At 49.3% G+C, this 21682-nt stretch overlaps 1 protein-coding gene across 2 annotated transcripts; it reads right to left on the bottom strand.

The window, feature by feature from the left end:
• Positions 1 to 1538: 1538 nt before the first annotated feature.
• Positions 1539 to 21557, bottom strand: LOC126956280 (butyrophilin-like protein 9). Of its 2 annotated transcripts, XM_050793125.1 has the most exons (11): positions 21191 to 21414; positions 16126 to 16257; positions 14035 to 14379; positions 11963 to 12244; positions 8828 to 8947; positions 8617 to 8649; positions 7887 to 7907; positions 6670 to 6690; positions 6410 to 6436; positions 4018 to 4044; positions 1539 to 3150 (listed from the first exon to the last, which is right to left on the bottom strand). In XM_050793125.1, exons 2-11 carry the CDS (start codon positions 16232 to 16234, stop codon positions 2525 to 2527), a joined length of 1611 nt encoding a protein of 536 aa, XP_050649082.1. In that variant the 5' UTR covers positions 16235 to 16257; positions 21191 to 21414; the 3' UTR covers positions 1539 to 2524. The 2 variants fall into 2 exon arrangements, with proteins under 2 accessions (XP_050649082.1, XP_050649083.1); XM_050793126.1 differs by lacking the exon at positions 16126 to 16257 and having other exon boundaries at positions 21191 to 21557.
• Positions 21558 to 21682: the final 125 nt, after the last annotated feature.

Consider the following 21682-nt stretch of genomic DNA (forward strand, 5'->3'; position numbering starts at 1 on the left):
CCATTTGACTTGGCTCTTCTGTCCAATCTACTTTAGTATTTTCTGTTGTAGGATATTGTAGGCTCTTCTTGTATTTTCCCTGCCCTAGCCTTGGACTCAACCATTTCTCCAAGGAGACTTCATTCCTTTTGCTGAAAATAGTACTAAAAACTAAGTTCTGGGTCTTGGTGTGCCCATTGGTACTGGGGTGTTGTTGTTGCTAAGCCTTCAAACAAGACAGAGCTGGGAACGAGCTGCATGCACACACATCTATGTATCTGTCCACGTATGTGCGTGCATTCCATCTCTCTACATACAGTAAAGCCCACGCGTTCACATTGATACCTCTCATTCCAGTCCACCTTAGACTTACTCTCATCCTCTGCTTTCCCCTTTCTGTATTTCCGTATTTCCCTTCACTGATACAGAAACCTGACTCTCAGCACACTTCGTGAATTTTTTTATTTGTACACCCTCCTCTGGTGTGTAACCAAACTCCTGGGCCTGTGGGGTGAAAGCTCATCCCCAGAGGTGTCCCTGCCCCATCCATTCCCATCCTGGTGCTGAAGGCCCTGGTAGAAATCTCAGTCCCCATGAAGAGGAAAAGAAAAGGAGAGGGAAAGAGGGAAGAAGGAGGAAAGACCAGTTAGAAAGCTTGGCTGCGACTCGTCTCCCTTCCTCATTCTCCTTCTCAAGCAAGATGGGCAAGGAAAGCTCTGACTGGAATAAGGGGAAGGGGAGGAGAACATTACTCCTCTGAATTGTACCCTGAAACAATGCCCTAGGAGATCGTCCAGCAGTTTCATTATAGTTTCTTTCAAATGAATGATTTTGAAGATGAATATTTAAAAAAAAAACAGCTTCTTCCCCTTTATTACAGAACTGATACATATACATTATTGAACGTTAAAAAATACAAAGAAGACATTTAGAAAATACAATTACCAACCATTTTCCCATCCAAAGGTAATCACTAAGCTTTTTGGTGTATCCTTCTCCCCGCCACCCAGCTCTTTCAGTTTGCAAAATTTCAAACCCACAGCAAAGCTGCATTGATAGTACAATGAATATCTGTCGACTAGTCACCTAGATTCACCAAGTGTTGTCATTTTGCTACATTTGACTTGTCTCTTTCTTTATATTAATATGTTTTATATTTTTCCACTTAGTCACTGGAAATTCAGTGGCAGACACTGTGGTAATTTATATCTAAAAACTTCAGTATGTTTGCTAAGAACAAGAATATTCTACATAGCCATAATACAAATGCCTCACTCTGAAAATGAAGCTGGGCACAGTGGCCCATGCCTGTACACCCAGCATTTGGGGAGGCCCAGGTGGGAGGATTGCTTGAGTGAGGAGTTTGAGACCAGCCTGGGTAACAAAGTGAGACCCCGTCTCCATAACAAATTTAAAATTAGCTGGGCATGGTGTTGTGTGCGGAGGTGGGAGGATCACTTGGGCCCAGGAGGTTGAGGCTGCACCCCGGCCTGGCTGACAGAGAGACTCTCTTGGGGGTAGGGGGTGTAGAACACTTCTCCAGTGATATCCTGTTCGTGTTTCATTTTCCCCAATTGTCAAACTAATGATGTCCTCGGTGCCATCATTGATGGTGTTAAATTTAATCACTTGGATGATCTGGTAGACGTCTCCATTGTAAAGTAAATTTCCATTTGTAAATTTCCCCTTTCAAATTTATAAGTAGTGTATAAGGTCACTGTTTTGAGACTGAAAATACCCTGTTCTCCAAAAGACTCTCACCAATAATTAGACTTCACCTCTAAAAGAAACCTTCCTGTTTCTTCTTTTTAAAAAGAAATTTGAGTATCAGCATGAACTCAAGGATTATGTTTTTATTCAGTGTGTTATCATCTCCCCTGTCATTATTCATCCTGATGTTCAAATTGTCCCACAATTGGTCAGGGAGGTTCCTTCAGCCTGGCTCCTCTACCCTTTTGCCATGTTGCCGTCACGTTTTGAGCGCTTATTTTACTTTACCACACAATGCTCCAGGCTCACCTTGAAATTTTTGCCCCAGCCCCAGAAGCAGCTGTTTCTTCAACTTCATTTTAATGGGAAATGCTATTTAAAACTAGGATCTGAGCCTTACTTAGGTGAACTCGTTGCTTACGAAGTGTCATTGCGTCTGGACTTTTTTAGAGCTAGCAAACATATACAAAAAATATAAAACTATGCAAATTAACTGATCCCTCTAATGCAGTCACCAAAGCTTTCTCCCGTCTTTCTTCCACGCTGGCTTCTTTCCCACCGCCCACCGCAGGCAACCCCGGCTCTCAGCGACGTGGATGTCTTTGTACTCATTCGCTCAGCCCCACAATCCGCATATGAGTTTTGGACGTGTCTCCTTTCCTTGAAGAAAATCGCATTACACATACGCATCTACGTAGGCAAAGGTCCCCCTCTTTGTCCCCCTGGCTGACATTTTGGCTGGTGCACCTGCTCACTTCAGCCGGAGCAGGAGAGCAAAGCGCGGGCCTGGGATCCGGGGAGCCTCCCGGGCCAGTCCTGCGGCCACGAGGGCGCCTCACCACCAGTCCGGCGCGGGGTCCGTGGGCTCGTAGGGCTGCAGCCACGTGTCACTGTCGTTCTCTTCGGGGACGCGCGTCCCTCTCACCCGCAGCGGGCAGATGGTCAGGGGATCCGGACGTTCGCCGCCGTCGTGGGCCCGGGGCCTGAAGTAGGCACACAGCGCGCCCGAGAAGGTGTCGTGGAAGGTGAAGATGTGGGAGCCGTCGGACACGTTGAAGAAGGACAGCTGTCCCGCCTCGCAGTCCAGGAAGACGCCCAGGCGCCGCGGAGGCACGCGCAGGGGGAGCGCCACGCGGTGCGGGGCCAGGACGAAGTACTCGCAGCCGTTCCACAGCCCCAGCACCCAGTAGCCGGTCGCCGGGCTCAGGCGCACGGGCCCCGCGCGCGGCACCGCGGCCAGGCAGGCGCCCAGGAACCAGCGGCTGCGGCGGCCCACGTGCACCTCCCAGTAGTGGCGGCCCGCGGAGAACCGCTCCAGGCTCAGCGCGCACGTCTGCTCCGAGAACCGCTGCGGGTCGCTCGGCGCGGGGCCTGGCGGCGCCCGGCGGGAAGACACGCTCTTGCCATCCTCGGACACTTCCAGGCTGGGGTGCGCGGAGGCCGCATCCAGAGTCACGTCCACTGCGCAGAGCCGCAGCGTTAGTGCGCGCCCAGGACGGTCTGGGCCGGTCCGTCTCCTCCCCGAGACGGACAAACCTCTAGTTTCTCTTGGTGCAATCATCAGGGAAATGAACCCCTTACTCCGACCCTCGCCCCTGCAAACCCCCTCCCCGGGACTGAAGTGACATGTTGTAAGTCCCTCCTGCGTGTTTGATAGTGACAAGGAATCCTGCCCTTGCTTGAACTCCATACCAGAGATAACAAGGAAGCAGGCTGGCGGGAAGGGAGCCACGTCCCGGTCAAGGGGAAGGACCTATGGGCGGGTTCTAGTTCCTGCTGGTGGCACCACCCCGTGTGACCTTGACATAATCAGGAGAGCACTGAGCGTCATTTTACAGAAGTTTTTGGATTTTTTTTTTTTACATCCAGTCCTTCAGAAAGTTTTAAAAAGGATTTTAAAAGGACCTTTGAGCTCATCTAGTGCAGTGCCCCACATTTCAACACCCCATCCCATCTGACAGATGGGAACCTAGGGGACCCCTTCTGTCAGAGGATCCGGGAGGTTCCTTATAAACTCTGCACTCTCGCCTGCAAATAGCCCCGAGCCAGATGGAAACAAACGTAGTGTAACCCCGAGGAGCGACGTGTTTGGGAGCTCACGTGTGCGTGTGTGTGTGCACGTGCGTGTGCATGCAACCACGCATGTGTGCCTACACATGCAGGCATATGTGTCATGTGGCGTGTTTGCAAGTGTGTGTGTGTCTGTGTGTGCAGGCCCCATACTCGGCTCCCAGAAAGCCCCAACCTCTAATCTCAGATCTCTCCACCTCCCTTCTGTTTAAGATCCAGCCAACCCAAAACACAAATCAGTTTCCTGGCTTCAGTTACCTGCATATTTTTGGGCTGCTCTCCACTCTGAAACCAAACAGAGAAGGAGAAAAAAAGGTCAGAAATCTCAGTCAGTAACTCTGGAACCTTAGCAAAGGCTCCAGATGCATGAGGGATGCATGCAGCGAGAATGAACCCATTCCCACCATGACAATGGGCTTGAATTCAGACTGGTCTTGGGGTTCACCATGTATTTTCCTGAGAAATTTTAGATCCAGTAGAGGCCTGTGTCATTGATACCAGAGCTACATGCAGGCTGAAATTCTGCTGAAAAAAGCAGGAGAATGGAGCATGTAAGTGAAGAGACTCTATAGGCAGCCTGGATGCCCTGAGACACAGACGTGGAGCCTCAGACTCTGACTGGCCAGGCTGTGCCCAGGAGGACCAGCTGAGCCTGACAGATCCCGAAGATGCCCTCCAGATGTTCTGTCTTTTCGTGACATGCCTCCATTCTTAATGTGAATCAATCTGAGTGGATTTCTGTTGTGTTTTATCTTGTTTTGTTTTGCAACAAAGATATCCCCAAGTCACAAAAGCAAAAGCAACACAAGATATTCTCAGAGTTCCAGATATTTACAGCAAGGCTTTGTTGCCCCAGTTTTGTGTCAGGATAACTGGTGAAGCCTTAAACACAATAGCTCTTGTGTGGAATATCTCAATTCTACAAAGATGTTGATTTTTCCCTAAGTTTATCTGTAAGTTCAAAGCAATCCTATGTAAAACTCCTTTTTGGATTTTTTGGGGAGATTTATGAATTTATCCTAAAGTTTATATTTTAAAAAAGTTCATTCACTTTAAAAAAGGAATTGGAAATGGAGAAGGAAAACTTGTACTTCCAGATACTACAAAAGCCATAGCAGTAAAAACAATGATGTAATAGGTGGCCACTGGACAAACTCATATAGAGACAGGAATCCAATGTGCATCAAAGGTGGATCCCCACATCAGTGGCGACCCTGGAATGGTGGAGTAAATGGCGTTGGGAAGCCCAACCCACTATATGGAAAAAAATCACAGGATTCTCACCCAACACCTCATAAAATGGCAAATTTTAGATGGATTAAAGATGCAAATGTAAAGATAGTAGAAAGGTTTTTGTAGTTACATAAAGAAAAAGAAATAGAAGAAAGTGTAAGAGAATATCTTTGTGACCTAAATGTGAGGAAGGTTTTCTTCAATGAAACTTCAAAAACACAAACCATAAGGTAGGTAAAAAGGTGATGGATTACATTTTATCAAAATTAATAATTCCTTTTCAGTAAGGGGAACTATGGACACAGCTAATGGCAGATGGCACAACAGAAGAAGGAATTCACAATGTTTACCCACAAAGGATTAATATCTCTCTCTCTCTCTCTCTCTCTCTCTCTCTCACACACACACACACACACACACACAGAGACATATAATATTCCTGTTAATAATAAAAGACAGCAATCCCAAAAGAAAAATGGGTCAATGATACGAACTGGCAGTTTTCAGTAGAGGAAGCTCCCGAACTAACTAGCATATATGGAGATGCTCAATCTTCTCAGCATTCACAGGTGTGCAAACCTAAAGAACCATGAGCCATCACTTATCCCCATTGACTGGCAAACTTAGAAAGCTGGCTCACATGAGATGTGGGCACATGGAATGTCCCTGCATGGCTGGTGGCAGGATGAGGACGCTGCCTTCAGGGTATCCCAGTATCCCCTTACCCCATGGGACACACCCACCATGGGCCAGCAATCCCCCTCCTAGTTATAGACCCCAGAGAGATCTCCACACAGGGCCGTAAGGCAACGCGTTTGAGACTATGCATTCAGTGTTGTTGTGGAGTTAGAGGCAGCCTGGATACCTTCCCCAGGAGGGTGGCTGGCTAAAATGACACTCTGTGGTAAGGAGGAAAAACAGACTGAATACACATGAGTGGCAGCGATGGATATTAAAGCATGGTGAGCATGAGAAAAGCAAGGAACAGCACGGAACCATAAATGTCACTTACATGAACTAAGATGCATATGCATAAATCGATATTCACATTTTGCAAGAATATATACAAACTATATACATCAGACTATCTGTATTATGGGTGGATAGAGGAAGGTATACAGAGAAGTATTTACATGCACAGCAACACACTCATGCCAGAACCATGAGTCTGTCTTGGAGGATGGGCACCAGGAGTCAAGGTAACTCTGATATGTAACCAGGATTGGAACTAGTGGTTTGCAGCACACTTAGTCCTCAGGACGGAGTATAACCTCTACCCAGTGACACAGATTAACACATGCTGTGTGAGGCCGCGGAATGCAACCAGAATGAAGCCCGATAGGTTCATCAGGGTGAGTTGGACCGGGGTGCTCAGACATAAATGAGGAAGAGTCAGAGAGAGACGGATTCCACTCACCAGCCTGGCCTTCAGCCCGTCTCCAGTCTGAAGCAACCAAGGAAAAGCAGGAAATTAGCACATCAGGACCCCAAGCTTCCCCGCTCACACATCACATCTTGCACCCACCGCGTCCCCTCCCCTCCCCTCTCTCCCGCCACCCACACCACCAGCAGGGGTCCTGCCTGGGCATCATACCTGGTTGGGAGATGAGAAGATATATCGGGAGCCAGATGCAAAATGATGAATAAAGAGAAATAGTTCTAAGAGGGGTCACTTACCAAGCTCTTTCTGAAGCTTCTCTGCAGGCAGAACACACAAAGAAAACATCAGCCTGCAGATGGTGGAACCATCTTCCCAAGAGGCCACTGGGAAGAGCTTCCTCAGTCTTAAGCCATTGCTAATCATAGCCTCATTTTTTTTTTTTTTTTTTTTTTCCTGCAGCTGCATCTTTGCCCCTTCATTGCCCTCAAAAAGGAGTCCCACCTGCAGGACTCTTATGCCTCATCCTATCTTAGCTCAAAGGTAGAAATCTGCACAGGGCCTAGAGGGGGAACCAGATCTTAGTACTGACATGCCTCTTCCCAGGGTTCAGGTTGTTCATTCTGTCTGAAATCACAAGCTTCCTGGGGGCAGAGCTCCTATGTAAGTCCAGGCAATGAGCGCAGCCTATGTGAGCCTCAGGGTCACTTACTGGGTACATTATTTAAAGGACTGGAAGGACATCACACCCAATTATTTCCCCTGACCAAATACCAAGGACGCCAACATTTTGCTACTAAAAATGCATTCCTTTGATCTGTCCACCCAGTGTCAAGCTCTTTCAAAGGTAAATGCTTCTGGTAGAGGCATTCGTACTATAGTGTTATGACTTACAATTCATACTATAGTGTTAACGACTTATTAGGGCTATTTTTTTTTCATTCCCCTTGAAGGACTAGGTAGACGTCAAGACAAGCTTCCCCAACCTTACAGTTTCATCTGAATCGCACCCAACCCCAACACCACGATGGCCTTTTCCTCCATTCCCCCTCCCTTGGGTTCACTCTCTCTTCCTCTCTGCAGAGACACATTCCACAGTTTTACGTTTCTGAGTCCCTCTGGGGAGAAAAGTGAATCTGAGAAATTATTCCCAGTTTGGTGCAAATTAAAGGTGTCACCCTTCCTAGTGCCATTTGCATTAAAAAAAGAAGGATATTTTAGGAAGATGAACCAGAGACAGTAAACGTTTTATGACGGAATTTTAACTGAATTGTCTAATTTGCAGGGGAGGAGCTGGCAGGGTCTGTCCGGAGGGTCTCAGGCAGCTGGACAGTGGCAGGCAGCCACCCTTTCAGCCCCTTAGCAAGAGAAGAGGTGGAGGCTCACAGGGATAGTCTAGAATTAGACAGTTGCCAGCCGACTCTGTCCAAAGGGAGCCTCTCCTCCCACTGCAGAGGCACAGGGGTCCACCCCACTGGCTGACAGGCAGCACTGTGGCCCCGCACCCAGAACTTACCCAGCTCTGCAGTGAGTTTCCCTAGAGAGAGAGAGAAAAAAAAAAAAAAAAAAAGAAGAAAGACTCTCAGGTTGGGGAATGAAGCAGACAGAACAGGTGGATGAACACTGAGGCCACACCTCCGATGTGGCACTTCCATCCCCGGTGGTCTGGGGGCCCAGGCTGGGCTGGACAGTGAGGCTCCAGGCAGGGGATGGGGAAGTGCCCATGCTTGGCTCCCCTTCTCCATAGGAAGGTGCTAGTGTGAAAATAGAGGTCGGAGCCTTCCAAATTTACTATGCCCAGGGGAAGCGTTAAGCCCTGGACACTGCCTCACATAACACGGCTATTTGTTTGCTCTGGTGCCTGACCGCTGCTTCCTGACCTCGTGCTGAGGTGTCACCCATCAGCCCGACTCCCTGAGCTTCATGAAAACCTGGACGCAATGACGCTGGCACCTCCGTACGGTACAATGTTAAGCGAGCTCCGAGGGTGTAATCAACAGCAGCCAATTAACCCTGGCACCGTACGCTAACCTCTGCGTGGAAGATGCAACCGTTCAGCACCTCCGCTTTTGCCCGTATGAACAATCTTCCCTTTCCCCACCGAGGGCGCTGATCGCCGTTCCCGGGGGCCGCCCTGACACCTTGCGCTGGAACAAACCCTCGTCATGGGGTCCAGAGCCTTTGATTTACTGCACTGCGGGCGGGCACTTCGGGAGGTGGGTGCAGAGCGCCCGGTCCCCGCTCACCTTCTCTCTTCTCCGCCTCCTTCTTCAGCTTTTCTGAAGGGAAAACGGGAGGGGTGAGGCTGAGTGTGCGTCCCCGGCTCTTTCCAGGCCCCGTTCCCGCGCCGCGTCCTGGGAGGAGGCGCCCCCGTGGCCCGGGGTCTAGGACCGGACGCCCCTCCCAGCCCCACTGCCCCCAGCACAGCCCGCTGGGCGGGCGGCCCCGCGCCGGTACCTTGGCATCGCCGCCGCAGCCGGAGGAAGCCCAGCGCCAGCGCCGCGAGGACCGCCAGCAGCGCCGCCAGGGCCCCGACCAAAGCGCCCTTCCACGGAGGGGCTCCGGGAGAAAACACGCCTGGAAAACACCCCCCGGGGCGGTCTCGATTCAGGCGCCACTGAACACCCAGACGCAAGCCCGGCCTGCCCGCTGCGCGCCGGAAAACCTCCCAAGGGACCTTCGGCCGGCAGCCGCGGGTGAAACGCGCGTGGGGCAGCCGCGGGTGAAACGCGCGTGGAGGTGGGAGCCGAGCGCGATCCGCGGACGGGCCGGGGCGAGCTGCAGCGTGTGCGGGAGGGAACCGGCGCCCCAGCCCCGCTCGCGGCTTCTGCGGCCACGCGCTGCCCTCGCTCCGCTTCTTCCCACTCTTGCCCCACGCGGGAGGGTCCCGGGGCTTGGCAGGCGCTGGACGTCCAAGGAGCTCCCGCTCTGCGCCCGCGCTGTCTAGTCCACAGCTCGTCTCCTGCTTGTTTGCAGACATTCGGCTTCTACCTCGGTTCCTACCGCGCTTTTGGAAGCAGTGAGAACGAAACCACGCGCGCGTGGCCTGGCAGCTCCCACCTCCCTCCTGGCTCCCCAGGCGGGACCCGCCCCGAGGCCGGACCAGGCCGGGGGCAGCGCCCACAGCACCAGCCAGCCAGCGCAGAACACATTGGCCTTTCACAAACGCTGTGGCAGTTTAACAGAGTAACTTTCTGTGTCGTCTAATTATTAGAAAATGGTGCTTTGATCTCAGATCTTTAAAAAATATATATTTTTTTGTTGTAGTAAAATATACGGAGCATTTCCCATCTTAACCGTTTTTAAGTGTACAGTTCAGGGGCGTGATTGTATTCACCATGTCGTGCAACCATCCCCACCGCCCATCTCCGGAAGTTTCTTCATCTTTCAAAACTGAACCTCTGTACTTATTAAACAGTAGTTCCTCTTCCACCCCCCAGCCCCTGGCGCCCTCCATATACTCTCTCCACCCCTGTGGACTTGACTTCTCCAGGTAATCCCACATCATCAGCGGAATCAGACAGCATTTGTTCTTTTGTGTCTGGCTTATAAGTGACATTAATGGGCTTTGGCTTTTAATTTTGTTTTTCTAGCAGTGCGTTTTTATTGTATGGTACAAGAACACTGGGTCACAATGGATTGGTCCTCACAACAGATGGTGTGTGAAGCAATCGCCTGGGGTCAAGAGCACGGGCTCAGGGCCGACTGTCTCTCTGACCTGTGACCCTCCGCCTCGACCCTCTGGCTTCCTGGCTGTTCTGCCAGCGGCCGGCAGGTTTCCCTCTCAGGCCCCTGGCTTTGCCCTTCCCACCACCTTCCCAAAGGTATCCATGTGAATCATGCCCTCTGTAAAGGGGTCCGTGCATGCAAACATTTACCCATCTAAAAATTTGTATATAAACTTAAGTTTCATAATAAATATAAATAATATAAATTAAGATTTATATTAAAAGCTACAAAGAAAATATTGGGTTTTTCCTGGTGCAAAAAGAGAGACACTTTCCTCTTCCCCTCTCTTAGTTCATTTTCCTTAGAAAATGTATCAATTCTTTCTTTACAACCCAAGAATATTTTTCCTAAGGGCGGCGTATTTGAAATGCAAACATAAAAGGGAGAGCACTGCCATGGAGATCCCTGTCTCATGGGAGTTTAGCTTAGCTGCATGGCTCCAACTCGTAACTACAGGCTTGCCGTAGACATATCACATGCTTTGTTTTTCCTTTGGTTAAAGACAGTTGGCTCACACAGATGGCCATCCCAGTTCCCAGGAGATTTAGAACCGTGTGTGATAAGTGGTTTGCCAAGTCCTCCTACTTGCAGACAAGTTATCATTTATCTAGAGAACATGTATGCATTGGCTTGTATCTGACCGACTATATCAAAGGGTGAGATTTCTTTTCTGTTATAATAAAATAGCTATTGATTTGGACTCTGTGAAAAATGGCCCATAGATTGGGTTTGTCCTGAAAATGTAAAACAATTAGAACCATGAACTTGAAACCTTTTGGTGGCTGCCTCGTAATAAGACTTTAACCATGACCCTGCCTTCAGCTCGCTGCCTAAACACCCACTTCTCGGATGTGCCTTATCTGTAAGAGGGTAGACACACAGCTAGTCCTCTTAAGTATTACCAAATTCCCTTGTTCTGGGGCTTTCCAACTTTGAATTCCAGTAACATGGTACAAGAGAGCTTGCTTCTCCGTAGCTCCATCAACAGCCCGTGGAAGAGCTTTTGAAATTTTGCGTCTGACAGTTAAAAAAATTGCATTTAACATAGCTTTGATTTGCCTTTCTCTCACTAAGTGTAAGTCCCCACTACTTTTGGCCTGCTTCATTTTTCTCTACAGCACCTACCACCTTCTTTTTTTTTTTTTTTTTTTTTTTTTTTTTTTTTGAGACAGAGTCTCACTCTGTCGCCCAGATCTCGGCTCACTGCAACCTCTGCCCCTCAGGTTCAAGCGATTTTCCTGCTTCAGCCTCCCAAGTAGCTGGGATTACAGGCGCCTGCCACCACGCCCGGCTAATTTTTGTATTTTCAGTAGAGATGGGGTTTCACCATCTTGGCCAGGCTGGTCTTGAACTCCTGACCTCGTGATCCACCCACCTTGACCTCCCAAAGTGCTGGGATTATAGGTGTGAGCCACTGCGCTCGGCTGCACCTACCACCTTCTAACGTGATGTGACAGGATGCACTTCTTTTGCTTATTGTCTGTATCTCCCACTGGCATGGGGACCTGAGGGCAGGGACTGGGGTCACATTGCGGAAACTCAATAAATACTGTTTGGGAGATAGCATGACGAATCTATTGGCTCCCATGATGGCCTCTGACGAGTAGAGTTTTGGGTTTTAGTGTATGGCCTTAGGCACAGAAAGGTGGGCTCTCTGGGGCCTCCCTCATTGACTGTCTGGGGTCTCAGCAGTGTTCTTAGTGTGTTCCTAATATCCAGGTTACTGACTTTTCAGGTGTCAAGGCCAACACACCCTATACGCAGACAGGCGCAATACCATTGTGTCTTTATAGACTGCCTTTGGGCCAATGTGTATGTAGACGTGAGGACTAGGAAGACGGGTGTGAGCTGACAACCACTGACCTGCTATCTGGACCACGAACTCTTTCTTCTGGTTCAAGAGGAGATTCTGGATGGAGAGGGACACATTGCTGAAGGCTCCCTCTCGGACAACCACAGATGTTTCCAGACTGAACAGGCCCTGGGCATCCCAGACGATGGCTTCAAACTCTGGAGACAGGCATTGTCCCTGGTGGTCTCTCCACTGAGCCTTAGGCTTGGGGTACCAGCCACTGGATCTCAGCCTCAGTTGAATGCCTCCTTCCTTGAAGCCCTCAAGGGAGAGGTGAGGGTCTGAGCCCAGCCCTGGCGGAGGCAGGAAGAGTGGGAAAGATCAGGGTCCTTCCGAGAAATCACGTCTAAAGTTCATGCCACTGTTCACCATTTGTAGTCACCATAAAGCATCATGAAGTGTGGCTGCTATTAAGACATGTGTGGGCTTGCAGCTCCCCACCCATGGACTGGAAATGACAGTCTAAATTAGTGGTAGCATGTGGGGACAGTGATACCCCTGAGGGACATTTGGAAATGCTGGAAATGACTCTAAATCAGTGGTAGCATGTGGGGACAATAATACCCCTCAGGGACATTTGGAAATGGGAAGGGGGTCATTGGGTGGGGAAGGGCTCCTGGCATTTAATCATATCAGGTAAGGGCCCGTTTCCTAGAATGAAGAATAGCACCACCCTAAATTCTAATACATTCGAGTTGTGACTCTTCTCTTTTTCTTGAATCCCTCCAGAGCTCCAGTGCCTGCGTCATACACACTCCTTTATCTCTCCATCCTTGTGGAACTAGCATTATATTTTGAGTATGCAAAACATTAATGTGGTTTAAATGCCAATGCTGTATAGAAATGTATATCAGGAAAAAAACTCCATCCTTTCCATGTCATCACACCTCACCCTAGGTAACCAATTTCATTAATTTCTTGTTTATCCTTCCTATGTTCCTTTTGGCAATGTTTCTCCTTCTTTCTTACGCATGCAAGTATGTATTATTGAACCTTGCATTTTAATTTTCTCTCTTAACAATACTAGAAATCACTCTGCATCCATTCAGAGACCACCTTATCATTGTTTCAGATGCATAATACATAATGTAGATTACTCCATTGGGTGGATAGAGCATACTCAGCTTTTATACTTGGACATTTAGGTGGTTTCCACTATTTTGCAATTGTTTTTAAAAAGCTTTACAAAGATTAAACTCATACATATGCTTTTTCATATTGGAGGCGTCGGAGGTGGCGTAAGTTCCTGGAGGTGGGATTGCTGTGTCAGAGGGTAGACACACAGCTAGTCCTCTTAAGTATTACCAAATTCCCCTGTCCTGGAGCTTTCCAACCTTGAATTCCACTAACATGGTACAAGAGAGCTTGCTTCTCCATAGCTCCATCAACAGCACGTGGAAGAGCTTTTGAAATTTTGTTAGTCTGACAGTTAAAAATAAATTGCATTTTGACGTAGCTTTGATTTGCCTTTCTCTCCCTATGAGTAACTTTGTTACTCATAATGTATTATATATAACATATAACATTTTAATATTTTATATATTTATAAATTTTATAATTTTATAATTTATAATATATAATATGATATATTATATATAAATAAATACATGATATATTATATATATATATTTTTTGAGACACAGTTGTCGCCCAGGCTGGAGTGCAGTGGCAAGTGAAGCTCACTGCCCCCAGATCCTTCCACCTCGCCCCCCTGAGTAGCTGGGACTACAGGCATGCACCACCACACCTGGCTAAGAGATGGGGTCTCCCTTTGTTGCCCGGGCTGGTCTCGAACTCTGGGGCTCGAGTGACCTGCTTGCCTCGGTCTCCCAAAGTGTTGGGATTAAGCCTGAGATTAAGGCTTGAGCCACTGTGCCCAGCCTTTTCATATGTTTAAGGGCTGTTTGTGTATGTTTTGGTGAACTGTTTGTTTTGTTTGTTCATTTGAGAATGGACCTATCCATCAGCTTTTATGTTTTTTAAAAATTACCAACATTCTTCCATTCTCTGTGACTCTACCTCTACTCGGGCAAAGCACTTGCATCTCCCTCTCCCCTGCAGGGCGTTAGGTCAGTCCACGCACCTGCTACCTCCAGTTCCCAGAGAGCTTCGCCAGAGAAGTTGTTGGAGAGGAAGCGGCAGCCATATGTGCCCTCGTCGGAGGGGACGATGCTGTGAAGCTGCAGGATCACACTGCCGTAGGCGATGTAGTCCTTGACCAACTTGGTCCTGTTCCGGAACGCCTCCATCTGCCTGCCAGGGAGCTCCTGCTGCTCCTGGTACAGGTGCACCACGTCTGAGGTGTGGCTCCGGAACCAGCGGATCTCCATGTGCTGGGCATCCAGCTGTGGCCATAGGTGGCACGGGAACTCCACCTCCTCCCCGACGAGGGCCAGGACGGGATACTCGGGGCCTAGCACCTTGACCTCTAGGATGACAAGTCAGAACAGGCAAAAGCAACCCTCATCCAATTGAAAAAAAGTTATCACACCCCTTTGTAACTGAGGAATCTACAGCAAGCCATGCAAACAAGAAAGGTAAGATCCTCTGCAGGACAACTGGCCCCGATCCTTGAACAAGTAATTTTTACGAAAAAACGTGAGTGCACAATTAAACACACAGGTGACATCACAACCAGATTTGTGGTGCTGAGCTGGTAACTGGTTTCATCCAACCAGGTACAAATGTTATTTTGGGGACAATTATGTAAATATGACGAAAGCATGAAGTGAAATGGAATCTTTGATCAAAAAAGCAAGTTTCAAAATAATCTGTACAACATTATCTTAAGTAAAAAACATATATTTGCATAAATGTGCAGAGAAAAATATCTGAAAGGAGACACCAAATTGCTGATGATGGTAATTTCTGCATGATGAGAATATATATTTTCTTATTTTTGCTTGCCTGATTTTCTGAGTTTAAAAAATAATTCACATGTACAGGTTCTACAAAGGGTATCAAAAATCATCTACGAGGGTTCCCTGCTCCACAGGTTTTCTTATCAAAAGGTCAACCAAATCCTTCTGTTGAGACTTATTTGTTGGGCTCTTTCATTTGATCACCCTCCTCTTTGAAGGCTTCTTCATGGGGCCTCTCTACTCCCTCTGGTCTGGTCTGTTGTCTGCAGTTCCCATGAGAGTCGCTGCTCCTGCGCTGGTCTTCCGCATGCACGGATCCCTGCCGCCCCACAGGCACTCACTCTTCTCTCTGGCCTCTGTACCTCTCCTCTCCTTTCTTTCCAAGTTCAGCTGAAAGCATCCCGAAGCTCTCCCGTCATGGACCCCCCCTGTCCTGCACTTGGCCCACAGGAAATGGAGGGACCTTGCTTTGTTCACACTATTTGAGGCTCCTCATTGGCGGCTGGGTGAATATCCAATACCCTTCCGACAAGTTTCCCTCTCCAGGTTCTCTCCGGCTGTCCCTCCACACACCGATGTCTGGCTGTTTCCCTGGGCACACCCTGCCTCAGCTTATCCCCTACCTGTCATCTTCCTGGAGAATGTGCATCCTGCAAGCCTCTGCTCAAACTATATTCCCTCTCTATGGCTCTCCTCAGCTTTCCGGGAACAAATCATTACTCTTAGCTGTGCTCCCAAAGTCTCTCTCTCTCTCTCCCTCTCTCTCTCTCTCTTTCTCTCAGCCATGGTCACATAAATGGACAGCCATTTATGCCACATCCACACCCCTCCCTTGACTACAGACTGCTGAAGACCCGGGCTATGCCGCGGTCACCCCAGTATTCCTGGTTTCCAGCCCAGGAAATTAGGAAATCACCTTTGAATTATTAGTTTACACCCTCTGTTGGCTACATCTGTCATGAGAGAAGCTTTGCAAGGGGTAAAGTTAAAAACGTGTATCAATGGGTTCAGCACAAACACAGGCCGATGAGTTCCCTGGCACCCTCTTGCTCGGCTCCCTGCTATGCCTGTGGATTTCGGAGTGCTGGGAAGTGTGCAAGAGGCGGTGGGAGCTGGAGAGGTAGTGGAGGAACACTGCAGGCTGGATAATGCCCAGGGGTGGTGTTTCTTTAACAACCAGGATTGAAGTCCTTTTTGTATTTTAGCATCTGGCATGCCCTGGTACTGTTCTAAGATCTTATCCCTGGGGAGCACCTGGCAGGAGGGGTGGCGTTCATGTCCTGGCTGGCTGGGCTACAGATCACACACAATACCTGAGTTCAGCTCCCCAGGCTGAAGGAGGAGGAGGTGCATGAGGAAGACTAGACTTCTGGTCAGAGATGCTGGCTTCAAGGAGTCCAGGGAGACTGGGAAATCCACCATCTCTCTTCAGCAGTGGGGGCCACCTGGAGAGGGACAAAGGGATGCTGGAGCGACGTGCAGAGGTGGGGGGAGCTGGAACTCACTCCATCAGACCCGAAGTCAGTTGTGACCTCAGTTATTTTTGTCTTGCTCTCAAATTCCTGACAAGCCTCAGTGCTTGACTTCTTTAGCTGGATGTGAGAGCTGCTTCTAATTTTTCCAGGGGACACTGTTAATGGCATCCCTGGCCTTGCTCAGGTTCACAGAGCTGCAAGGGGACAAGGCTGAAGGGTCCCAGAGGAAGCAGCTTCTGTGCTGCTTATTGTTTAGAGCCAGGAACAGAGTCACACAATGTGTAGGGGCTCAGTGCCCCCCCACTTTTCTGGGCTTAGTGACTTTGCTCGAACAAAGGGCAGTCTCTGAAGATCTCAGATGCATTTTCGTTCTCCCTGCCTCACCGCCACCAACCCAACCTTCGACCCACTTCCCTTTGGTCCGGAACATTGGGTCCACAAAACACAGGAACAAACCCAGAGTTCTGCTCTCTCGGAAGTGGAGTGCATGCGGGTGGCTGCCTGCCAGCCCCAACGACATCCTGGGACACTTTCCTCCAGGCCTGGGACCTTGAGTTGTGCCTTCAGGAGGCCAGCTGGTAACTGTCTCTGTCGAGAGCATCTTCGGGGCCACAGTGATGGAGTCATCCCATCTAGCCACCCCTTCCTCATCTGTGACCCAGGAGGCCCAGACCCAGCCCAGACAAGGGCTGCCCCCTCACTCCTGATGCTCTGCTCCCTTGGGCGCCACTAATGACTCAAGCCCAGCGAGTGTGTTGCAGTCAGTGAGTCTGGAGACACACAAAACTCTCCATATTTCTCTTGCATTTAGTTGTGCAAGATTTTAGGCAGATTTTTAATTGGTTGGACCTAAATCTCTGCCTGAACCATGGAAGAGACCAGTGCCCACTCCCACGGGTTGCTGGGAGCTCTTGAAATCAAAGTCAGCACCCCCCTTCCCCTCTGCCTTGCAAACGTCCACACTGTCTTCATCCTGGGACTGCACCCCTTGTCTTTCACTGCATCACAGTGCCCTTGCTGGGGAAGGCCGCGGTGGGCTCCTCTGTCCAGCCCTCTCTGTCTCCCCGTCTGCCCCCACGGCTTGGCTTTTCTTCTGAGACCTTGGCATGGCAGGTGTTTCTGGTGTCCTGTGGCCGCAGGACACGGGCCACGCTGTCAGCAACGCCACCAGCAGGTGTGAAGGATGGACTCTCAAAGCTGCTGGCCGTGCAGTGGCCGAAGGATCAGAGGGGTGTGCAGGGTGAGTTAATGAGGTGGTGGAGGCTTCCCAGGGACCCTTAGGCTGAGAGGGACCCGGGTAGGCAGGAATACAAGGGAAGAGGGGTGGCCCGTGAGGCTCATGGGCTGATGGCCCTGTCTCCTAGAGCTGAAATTGAGGGGACAAACAGAGGACAGTTTGGGACAGCTCCAGGTGTGTTTCAAGAAGGTCTCAAGGACAGGAGGTCCCCTGGATCGGGGCCATGTTGACAGCTCTCAGTTATTGGAATCCGATTCACACAATGACATGGGAGAGGCCTTGGGCAGGGTCCAGGCTCTGGCTGGACAGTCCGGACTCTCACCCTCTGCGGCTACTGGTGGAAGCGTCTCTGTGAGAGGTGGGGAAGCTGCAAGGAAGGGTTCTAGCAAAGGGGTCTACACTGGTTGTGTACCTTCTCACCCTCTCTTCTGTTCCCTTCTCTTTTCCTGTATGCTTCAGTCTTTTCTTCTGGATTCTAGACACAGGTTAGAGCCCCATGACAGCAAAGCCAGGAGGGGCATGTCAGTGTCCAACTAGTGCCTTCCAAAACCAAGCGGGGCTGAGAGTGTGTTTGTGCATCCATCTGGGTGGGCTGGGTTCTGGGGAATTAGTCGAGGTTGTGTTAGGTTGTGACACAGGTCCCCTCATAAGGTGGTAATGGGGCGCGAGACAGGTCCCACAGCTGGCCTCCTCACAGAAGGAACACTCGTTCTAATTGCCTGGGCTGGGGGCAGGCTGCCACCTCCCGGGGACAGGGGATTGGGGCAGGATGTTCCAGAACCGTGGGAGTGCTAGAGGGACCTCCGTTCTCTGTTGTGAGACACCCATGTGATTTCCATCATGGATGCCTCAGAGGAGGAGGATTGTAGACAGACAGACACACACACACACACACACACACACGTGCTCACAGTAATAAAAACAAACATGCACTGGGTACTTCCTATCAGGCACTTATCTATACCTCAAGTATTATTAGTATTTGTATTATTATTATTACTAATAGGTCCAAATTATAGCTGAGGAAACGGAGGCCCGGAAGCTGAGTGACCTGCTCCGGCCCACAGTGGGTGAGTGGTGGAGGGGGTTCCACCCCCCCGTCCGGTTCCAGAGCCTCGCTCTGCGCTTCTCGAATTCAGATTCCTCACCAGCTGTGTCGTGTGTCTGGGTACACCCTTCAGTCACTCCTGTGACCCAAAACATGACGTCTGAGGAACCAGCTGGCCGCAGACCAAACCCTCACCCTAACCTGCCGTCACACAGAGGCACTGAAGCAGCGACCGGCTCCCAGGGTGCCAGCCACAAAACCAGCCACCAACCAACCAACCAACCAACTAATGAATAAAAACTTTAAAATCCCACTGCCAGATAAAACAACTGAAAACTAGGGTCTCCCTAAGACTTTGTCAAGAGCATCTTCTCAGCCAGGAGGGACATGTACCTGGTCCCTTGGCTCCCAACACTCAAGGGTATCATCTTGAAAGCCTTTAGTCAGAGACAGATGGTCTGGCGAGTTCCTGAAGGAAAAAATCAGCGACTACTGAACAGCACCCTCCTCCCCGTCTGCTGCCGTGAGTCCGCCCTTTCTGACCTCACTCTCCAGTTAAGGATCGAGGGTGTTCAATCCGTAGTTGAAGTTCAAGTCCCCTCCTTGAAGGAAACACTTTGCACTCTCTGCTATTTTGATTACAGTGTAAATTGATTTCAGGTTCTGTTCCTGGTGAGGTTTTGCCTGGGGAAGGAGTAAGCGACTGGACGCGTCGGATATTTGGGGAAGATTGAAACTCGGTGTGCGTGAGGACCGCCAAGGGATCCTCCAGCTGCAGCTGAGCTCTGCTGGCGCGCACCTGCTCCTCGTCCTCCCAGGAGCCTCGGGCTGCTCCCTCCGGAAGGCACAGGGAGAAATAAGTGTCCTGGGAAATGTCACCGCCTGCACCCAGCAAAAGCCCATTTCTTTCTTCTCCTTCTCTTTTTATTTTTTTCTTCTTGCTCTCTCACTGCCCCCAGCCCACCCCATTCCTGTTCTCTCCTCCTGCACCTGCAATTCCTAAACAACTCTGACGTTATTTTGATTTCCAGTCCCTCAGTCTTGAGTCTGTCTTTAAAGATGAGTAGTTTTTGCTTTGCTACTGTTATTTTTTCAGATAATTTATTGTTAAATGAAGAATTTTAAAGCAAAATGCAGTGGGACAGATGTCAAAGGCAAGTTGAAAACATAATTTCTGTCGAGTACTATTCTGGATTTCCTAAGATTAGGCACAAGAAAAGCGTCGAATGAAAGGTACTTACTCAAGCTAAGTCTTTTTAAAAGGTCTGTGTTTGAAAGGAAAACAACTTTTCACTAAAAATATAAATCATTCTTATTACATGAAAACCATAATTAAAGAGACTGAGAAAAAAGCTTTTTGATTCACAAATAAACGGCATCTCCCTAATACACTTAGGAATGTTTGTTTTTATTCAGTGACTCTTAAAAATCACTGCTTCCACCTGACAAACTCATGCGAATCACTATGGATTGATGTCCTCCGATCCACCCTGAAGTGTCCCATTTTTCTCTACACACATCCTTTTCTGCAACTTTTAGCAAAGCAAGATTGGAGAAAAAGAGCATTAGAAGGAACCTCAGCTGATTCCCTAGTGAACAACTTAACAAAATAAAACCTGCTTTTCCGTTTGCATTACACATTCACAATCTCTCACTCTTACTATACTGGTGTATTTCAGATTCTGTCCACACATATAATTATTTGCCTGAACTTAACACTGTCTTCCTGACAAAAAGGTAAATCTCCCAAGGACATCTCCGAACCTGGCAGTGTCCAAAGGCCACGTCCTCCCACAGAACTGCCTTGCCTGCCGTGCAACTGTTGGTGTTGCCCTGAGCGGTCCCAGGGTCTCCATGGGGCGGAGCAAAACCTTGGGGATTTCCCTAACATAATTTTAAGACTACGTTTAACACTTACGTGACCACATTATGAAACCCAGCAGGAAAATCCATTTTTGTTAATAAATGCCATGTCACTTGCTCTCCCAAACACAGGAGGCATTTTTTGCCCTGCATGTGTGTGAGGAGACTATGGGGTCCCAGAGCGGAAAACTTCTCTAGTAATAAAGTATAGAAATTATCCCTGAAAGTATAGTCTTTGCTTTGCTACTTCTGTAAGCTGTGGAACTGGTGAATTTTGCCTGTCTCCTATCCTCTACTCCCCCAGCTGCAAGTCCCCAGGTGTCAGTGGGGCCTTGGTCCTCTTCCACTGGCCTCCCTGGCACCCCTGCAATGCCCTTGCCCCCGGCAGACCCCAGCCAGTGCCCACTGCCTGCACTGGTTCGATTTCAACAGGTCCACAGGAGGATTTCCACCCTCTTACTCTCTACGGAAGATGGACTGCCCCAAGAAGGGAACTGCCATGAGGCTTGAAATCCTTTTCATCTGGTGAGGGGCAATGGGATGTATCAGGATCCTGCCTCCTGAGATGGGGCCTACCTAAACGGGCGCCAACATCTCCTCTTGGCCACACTCGGAACATCCCATGCTGCAGCCAAGCTCGTATAATAAAATGCTGCCACTAATTGTACGTCCTCCCAAAGCCTCCCACCTTCATTTTCTGATTGCCATTTCTGAAAAGTGGAGGTGTAGGCAGCTGTTGAGAATGAGCCACTTACCTGTCAGGTAGCAGCAAAAGGTCTGCAATGGCAGATGAGTCCCGGTGATCTCACCTCCTCTGCAAAGGGTGATGATCGCTGTGAAGTGTCTTGGTCCTAGATGCTAAGATTCCAGGACTGGCAGCTGAGCTCCAGAGGCCAGGACATGTGTGAGAATTATTTATCCATCTTCCTCCCAGAGATATATGCTGTTTGCTCTGCCCTTTTCTATGAAAACCAAGGTGGATAGAACAAAACAAGGAAGTCGTCACATCCTGTCTCTGAGAAAAATCTCGAATTCTCATGTAAAATATCTCTCCAGGGTCACAGAAGGAGGGGAAAGGTATCTGAGAGCTTTGTAGAGAGTGACAGCTGCAGAGGCTCAAAGTGGGGAGAAAAGGCTCCAGCTGGGTGCAGGGTCTTTGTGCTGGTGAAGCTGGGACTCCTGGGAGGCAGGGGGGCAGTCTCCGAACGTGAAAGAGAGTCGACTGCAATCTCCACTAACTAAGCATG

Source organism: Macaca thibetana, chromosome 6, assembly GCF_024542745.1.
Source record: "Macaca thibetana thibetana isolate TM-01 chromosome 6, ASM2454274v1, whole genome shotgun sequence".
Classification (NCBI taxonomy): Eukaryota; Metazoa; Chordata; class Mammalia; order Primates; family Cercopithecidae; genus Macaca; species Macaca thibetana.